The sequence below is a fragment of the Phacochoerus africanus genome, chromosome 8 (genome assembly GCF_016906955.1).
Source record: "Phacochoerus africanus isolate WHEZ1 chromosome 8, ROS_Pafr_v1, whole genome shotgun sequence".
Taxonomy (NCBI): Eukaryota; Metazoa; Chordata; class Mammalia; order Artiodactyla; family Suidae; genus Phacochoerus; species Phacochoerus africanus.
In genome coordinates, this window is record NC_062551.1 from 77,647,951 (window position 1) to 77,655,710 (window position 7,760).

Below are 7,760 nucleotides of genomic sequence, written 5' to 3' on the forward strand. Positions count from 1 at the left end.
GGAGCGGCCCAAGAAATAGCAAAAAAAAAGACAAAAAAAAAAAAGCTTCAACTGTGTCTACTGTTTTCATGTTGTACCACTTACTCATACCTCAAACCCAGCAGCGAAAATGCTTAATAGACACCCCACCCTCACCCCCCGCTTTTTGGCCGTTGATTAAAACTGTACGATGTGTTACGGTCATCAGCCTGCTGCGTGTTGAATGTTTACTGAGCCCTTAGCAAATGTATTCAAGCCAGACAAAAGCTTTATTTTCTCTCAGTGGTTCCCTATTGGGATTTTCCTTTTTTTGCTCACTAGGAAGAATGTGGCCATTGGCCTTTGGTTCTGGAATGGGATTGGGAATGGCCTACTCCAACTGTCAGCATGATTTCCAGGCTCCGTATCTACTACATGGAAAATATGTCAAAGTACGTACAGAATTGGTATTTCTCATTCTTTCAGCAGAAAAAGAGTTTTCTCCTGAGTCCCTGAAGAATTTGTTAGCATGCCTAGAACTGTTCCATCATTGTGGCATCACTGAGATCCTAAGTGCTCTTTGGACCGAGTGCTGTTGATGCTGCTTTGGGCCCTAAAGTCCCCTCCACTGCCCCCAGACGCCTGGGTGCGTTCAGATGCACACTCATGTTAGCTGATGAGAATGGAGGCGCCTGCCTTATGTTTATCATTGTGGTGAAAGCAGATTTGTGTTAAGGATCTGATGTCAGAGGTGGCACTTTTGTTCAAGATCTTGGGTCCCTGCCCTGTCTTACACACGTTCAAACTAAACCTAAAGACTTCTGCATTCAGCCGTTATTCTACTTTCTACTCAAGAGGGCAGGTTCTTAAGTCTCACATGGTTCTGCCAAAGTCTTGTCTACAGATGGATTTGGGGTTTAGGGGGGTGCATCCGCAGCACGCGGAAGTTAGTGGGCCAGGGATAGAACCTGCGCCACAGCTGCAGTAACGCCAGATCCTTAACCTGCTGCACTGCAAGGGAACTTCCTACAGATGGATTTTTAATGATTCAGACAAGATGAAAAATTGTAACCCATGCCTCAAGAGGAAGGAGGCAGCATGTTTCCTAAAGTCTTTATGTGTGGCAGCCTTTGGACAGAGTGGTATTTATTTTTTGTATCCCCAGGGCCTGGAACAGAGTACATAAATGTAAAAGAAATGAATGAAGTAAATTGTGTATCTTATTAGATGTGCTAATGGCCTCAGGATTATTAAGGCATAGGCTTCATAGCAACGCAAGCTTCATGAAGAACGTCACATTCCCTGGATGTGTAGAACCATCTGCCTTTCTAGATTACCCTTGAGCTAGAATCACTGCGATGGGGCAGCAGCAGGGGCCAGTGGAAAGAGCCCAGAAGCCAGGATACCCAGTTGTGTGTCCTCATCCATCGCTTGCTTCCTGTGTGAGCTTGAGTTTTAACTTCCGAGATTGTTTTCTGTCTATGAAATGAGGGAATCATTTCTACCTCTCAGGCTTGCGGAGGGGATTAAATGTGAAAATGTTTTTAAGCTGCGAGGTGCTGATAGAAGTGTGGGTTATTATAGTTGAGGTCAAACAAGAAAAGGTGATTGGCTCGTCCATTGTTCCACCAGAATAACAAGTAGAGGAGAAAATAGGGTATAAATGAGTTGTCCCAGTTCTGGTCCAAAGCTGTAGCCACAGGGCTCACCAGCATCCCTGCAGGGCTCTGAGAACTTGCTCAGACTGTCAGCCACCCACTGACCACCCTCTGTGTGCCTGGGGGGAGGACTGGGAGCGGGGAGCCGGCCAGTGGAAGGGCCTGGCAGGCCCCTCGTGGGCCCCCTCGTAATGACCCAGCCCTGCGCCAGAGGCAGGGTGAGGTAACCAGAGGGACAGCGCGCAGAGGCGCAGCTGCGTGGCACCGGCGCTGACGACAGACAGGCAGTTTCCACTGCTCCCCGGCCCTTCACTTTTTTGGCACAGCAGCTGAATTTGGAGGAGAACAGAAAGGAACAGGGAGAGGAGCTTCAGGTCTTTTAATTGTTTAAAAATGTTTTCATTGTTCCAAACTGAGTTGTCATGGATAATGGCTCAGGGGGTGATTATATGCGTATATATTTAATGGCTGGGAGTTACTGTGGAAAATATTGTTACATTTTTTACAGCCTTATGTGGACTGCTCCAGAATGGCCTTGTAACTTTATCTGAACTTGAGTCTGTGCCTCAATGTTGTCATCCTCCATTCTCTGAAAAGAGGAACAAAATCCCAACTTGGGGCTTTTTCAGTGTAGTCATATTATGGTAATTGCTTGCTGAGTGCCTGCTATGCCCTGTGGACCATCCTTGGAGCTTTATCTTTATATTCGTTCTCTAGACTTCTCTCCCAGTAGATTTGTGAGCAGGGTTTTATTACCCTCATTCAGCAGATGAGAAAACCGAATTTTACTGAGGTCGAGAACCTTGCCAAAGTTCCCGTCATTAGGAGGCCGTTTGACTCCAGAGCCACGGTCTTTCCATTCCCCTGGGGTCTGGTCCTTTGATGGGTTTGAGGAACACAGTTACCCAGGTACCGAGTGTGTAGCCCTGTCCTGCTGCTTTCCACTCACCCGCCTCAGAGACTGGAGAGTCACTCTTAAGAACCTGGGCCAGATGGGTACAGCCCTCTTGGAGGACAGATTTAAAGCAAACCTGGCCGTAAGGTGTGAGGTCCATTGGTCTGACCTGCAGCGGCAAGTTAGGGTTGTCCGGATGCTGTTTGCACAGTTCTAACCTGAGTGTCCTTGCTTTGCAGGAGCAGTGATACCCCCCTGAGAACATCCCGGTGGGAGGGAAAGAGAAATCCCGTTTATTCCTCAGGAATATTGAAGTGCCCTGGAGTAAGCTGACGTTCTTCTGTAACAATGTTATCAGTAATGCTTTCCACTCCAGCACACTGTTTATGTATTTGAAACCAAGTCTGTTTCTTGTTTTGTATTTTCTCTCTGGAAATTGCGAGGAGGTGGTCTTAAAAGAAATAAATTAAACAGAAATAGGCAGCCCAGTGCATTGCCTGTGTTTCTTTGCCTTTGGTCTCTGAGCATGAGGAAAAGTGTATTTGAACTGCCAGCAGCTGTAACCGCCCGGTCGCAGCCTCTCTTGGGAGCCTTCCTGGAACCACAGCCGTTGTGCGTTCTCCCCAGTTGCCCCTTAATGTGAGCTTTCAGAGCTGCTTCCACCCCATAAATTGGAGCTCGGAGAGAGCGTGGCCTTATCTGAGGAAGATGACAAACGTCTTGAGGACCCTCGCTTGCTCTGGCCGTTCCTGAAAATCCCTATGTTGTTCTCACCGCTGGACCTGGCCGGGCACGTCCCAGCTGTGTCTCTTGCCCTGAGGTTGGGTGGCTGGCTCTCTTGTCAGGTATGGAACCTTGCTGTGTCTGGGGCTCGCTCCACTGATGTCACAGTTGCCCACAGCTTCATGGAGCTCGATGCCATCCAGGCTTCAGTACTGGGAGCTTTGTCCTGGGGGCTGGGGAGAGCTCGTGCCTTACACAGCTGGCCAGAAGGCTGTGTTTGGGGTTGATTTCATCTTCAGGTAGCAGCTGAAGTCTGAGGACAAAAGGGCCACCGCTCATGCCTCTTTGTGAGTTTATTCCTTTGGTTCCACGTGAACCAGGGAGGCCAGACATGAAGTAGTATCGCAGCAGAATTCTGAAAATGTGCAGAACCATGGAGCTCAACCTTTCAGCTCTTATTTGTCTCTCTCTTTATAATCAAACTAAGACAGGCAGGACTTGATCCCACTTGTCCCTGTATCCTCTAAATGTTGATTGAGCATCTCCGGTGAGCTCAGCACTATGATGTGGTGGAGATAAAGGGATGAGAAAACAAGACACGGGCCTTTCAGGGAGCTAAGAGTCTAATGCAAAGACAGACATGCAGACTCCTGCCGTTGGAGGAGGCAGGGCGTAGGCAGGGTGCAGCGGGAGCAAAGGAGAAGGAGCAGGTCCATCTCTGTAGAGGCCCCGGCAGAGGAGGTGGGAACGCAGACTGAGACTTGAGGAGGACTGGACATTCTAGGCAGATGGGAGGAGAGGGAAGGCAGCTTTTGCGGGGACTCGGAATCATTTCGTTGTTGGGAACCTACACGTAAGGTCAGTATAGCTGAGCGTGCAGGGGCACAGCAGAGTGCAAGGGGTGTCCTGGGCACCAGCGTAGAGGTGGTCCCTCATCCCAGTTCTGGAACATTGATTAGACAGTTCTTGCAAGTTTTCTAATGCGTAGATTCAGAGTGGAAATACCTTCTCTTTTTCTCCTTCCTCATCCTTCACCCAACCCCCCCTTTCCAGAAAGGTGTGCTGAGCTCTGGACCAGAACAGGCAGCAGTGGCCTCCGGCTCTGCAAACTGGCCAGGTTCCTCTGCTCTCTGGGCTTTTTTTGTTTCTTTGGATCAGTTGAAGCCCAAAGAGGGGCCTGAGCCCAGGGTCTTTAAGTCATGGTTGTGGCTTGCCGTGGCCACTCTGCTACTGTTCACTTTGCACATGTAGTTAAAAGAGAATAACCTTACAACCTGTTTCATCTCTTACACATGTCTGCTTCATATTTGCTGTAAAAGTTACTATTTCCCCCCAGTTTTTTTCCCGTCTTTATTTAGGGAGAGAAGAGACTAACAGGTCTACTTCTAAAAAAGACAGAGACAGAAAGCACAGCCCATGCTCACTAATTCCCTAGATATGTCAGAAGAATATGGAGTGGAAATGGACACTGGACTTGGACTTCTGTCTCATTAGTTATTAAATTTTGGGCATTCATTTGGATGGATCCCTTTGCCCAGCATCTTTAAACTCCACTTGTGTGTTTTGAGAAACTGAGCCCTGTGTGGTGTAGTTCTGGGCAAAGGCCACCCAAAGGAAGCACTGGCTGTTTGCTTTAACTCCAGTGTACTTTGTATTCCTGGCTTGTAGCTCTTAGCAGAGACTGGCCCAAAGCACAATGCTCGATCTTGTCCCCACTCCCTGCCCCCATCTCAAACCAAACTTCAGAAAGTTCCAGCCTTGTTGGCAAAGGCACACATTCTGTTCTACTTTAAGTTTCATTAGAAATTCAAGTCCTCTGGGGCCCTGCTCCCTTGTGGGGTTGTGAAACTTTGACTTTGCTTCTTGTCTGCCCTTCTGGAACCAAATACAAGTAAATTCATGGGGTTGGGGAGAGAGCGATGGGAACCCAACTGGGCACAGGATACTAGGATAAAGTCGTGGCGCCCCAAAAGTGGCCTGCCCTGCCAACATATATAAATACATACAGTCTGAGTTTGACACTGTATAATTTGGCCCAGAACAATATGTATTTTGAACTCATTTAGGTGAATGACTTTGGCATTCCGAGGTCCCACTGGGGGAGCCTTTATCAGGCTGCATTTGCCTTATGCAGAAGTATGCCTTTGTTCTGAGAAATGGCCTCAGAACACACTCGGGCTGTCTCCTTTATTGAGGGTCATCCTTTCTCATCCATTTCGAAAGATCCACGGATGCAGTCTTGAAATCCTGCTTGTGGAAAATGCAGAAATTGGGAATGAAGGAGATACCTTTGTAATTTTGCTTTTAGTTTTTCCAAACCTCATTGTTTACTTTTTTTTTTTTTTTCATGTAACCAAGCCATAATTACATTTTACTTGTGGTGGTTCAATCTGATTGTATTGTTGAACGACTATTTTTGAACCTGTCCAAATAAACTCTACACAGTCTCTCCACAATGATGTACTCTGCGGGGCTGGGACGGCCTTCATCCCAAGCGGTGCTGAGACAAACGATCTCCTGTTGCATGCTTTCTAATTACATAAATGCCAAGGGGTGGAAGGGGAGAAAGTGGAAATTCTCAGTACCAAAAGGAATGTTAAGTTTAGAATCACAGGCTCATCTGGAAGCTATCACTGCTTTTTTCTTTAAGTGTGCTGCAAGCGCCACTTCCCCTCGGACACCAAAGGATGGTGTCGGGGTAAATAGGCCTGGGCGGGAGCAGGGCAGAGGTTCTGATGTTCTCCAAGCAGCCTCGTGCAGATCAAGTGTGAAAGTCAGGGTGCTCTAGTGGTTAAGTGCCTCCAAGGTAGAGCAGGGACGGGGGACACGGGAGAGGCAGGGCGCACATGCAAAGGCCGTGGGGTTCCCGGTCGGCAGACCTGGGTCCAGGTTCCTACTCCAACACTTATTGGCCATGAGGAAATCATCTGTGAAGGGAGAAAAAAGATCCTTTCTACCTTACAGACTTTGAAGGTCAAATATATGTGCTAACACCGGTATTTTAAAAGAGGATGCTGCTATTTGAATCAGAATAGAGTGCATAGTATTAATGGTAGGTAGTCAGGGGGCTGTTCTAGAACAGAAAGGGCCTAATCCTTGGGCTCAAGGGGTTGGTTGGTAGAGTCTAAATTAGCAAGACCTGAGAGAGGGAATGGGTGTCTCAAATGAGTTTCTGGTAGTAAAAAGTCAAAAAATGGTTGGAAAACACTCTGTATCTTCCTGAATACGTATCAGTATCATTTGTTTTCACTCTACTCCATCGAGGCACACAGGAGCAAAGCCATGGTGGCCTCTCCCTTTTGAAACTACAGCTGAGCTTTTCAAAGACCAGAGTCATTGAGCACCTGACCTCAGTGCTAGGGCAAGAGGGGGCAGGGTTGCGGGGGCGGGGTGGATGAGGACCCTGAAGAAATGGAACAGGAACCTGAGAACCCCAGGAGCATGGTAGGAAACAGGACTAGGACTGAACATTTGCATTCAGATAACTGGATTTGATTGTGTGATCCTCACTTAGGGAATTCAGAACCAGAAGATGTAAGTGGAGGAAGATGATGTCAGGAATTCTGGAGGAATTCAGGAATGGGCAGGTGAGTCTTTAATAAGGAAGAAGCTGGGTCTAGAAAAGGAGCTTATTATCAAGTGTAGGTCATCTTCCTCTATTCCTGGTCTAGCCAGTTTGAGCCTGGCAGAACTTAATTTGATCAGTACAAATGAATTCATAATATAGTTTGCATTTATTGGGCACCTACTCCATGCTAGTTACTATTCTTTTTTTTTTTTTGTCTTTTTGCTTTTTCCAGGTCCACTCCCGCGGCATATGGAGGTTCCCAGGTTAAGGGTCCAATCGGAGCTATAGCTGCCGGCCTACGCCAGAGTCACAGCAACGTGGGATCCAAGCCGAGTCTGCAACCTACACCACAGCTCATGGCAACACTGGATCTTTAACTTAATGAGCAAGGCCAGGGATGGAACCCGCAACCTCATGGTTCCTAGTTGGATTCATTAACCACTGCACCACAACGGGAATTCCTAGTTACTATTCTAAGGCTTTAGGTCTATCACGACTCTTAATTTTTAAAACAATCCTATGAGAGAAGTCCTATGATCCTCATTTTATGGATGAAGAAACAGATTATTTATATATTTATTTATTTTCTTTTTAGGACTGCATCTGAGGCATATGGAAGTTCCCAGGGTAGGGGATGAATCAGAGCTACACTGCTGGCCTACAGCACAGCTACAGCCATGCTGGATCCCAGCTGCATCTGCGACCTACAACACAGCTTATGACAACGCCGGCTCCTTAACCCACTGAGCGAGGCCAGGGATTGAACCGATATCCTCACAGACATTATGTTGGGTCCTTAACCCACCGAGCTGCAGCAGAAGTCCAAGAGACATATTTTGAAAGGATAAATTAACTTGCTCAAGGATAAATAGCTAAGAGGTGATATAGGCAAAATTTTTACCTGATTCTGGAATCCAGACACTTAACTGCTTTGCTATGCTGGTTGAAAGCTATTTAA

General features: G+C 47.2%; 1 protein-coding gene across 1 annotated transcript in view; it reads left to right on the top strand.

The window, feature by feature from the left end:
* Window positions 1–2,999, top strand: part of MICOS10 (mitochondrial contact site and cristae organizing system subunit 10) — a 35,645-nt gene extending 32,646 nt beyond the window's left edge. Inside the window, exons 3-4 of the mRNA XM_047792211.1 lie at window positions 301–410; window positions 2,751–2,999. Coding sequence (XP_047648167.1) covers window positions 301–410; window positions 2,751–2,759 — 119 coding nt within the window. The 3' untranslated portion in view covers window positions 2,760–2,999. The remainder of the gene's footprint in view (window positions 1–300; window positions 411–2,750) is intronic.
* Window positions 3,000–7,760: the final 4,761 nt, after the last annotated feature.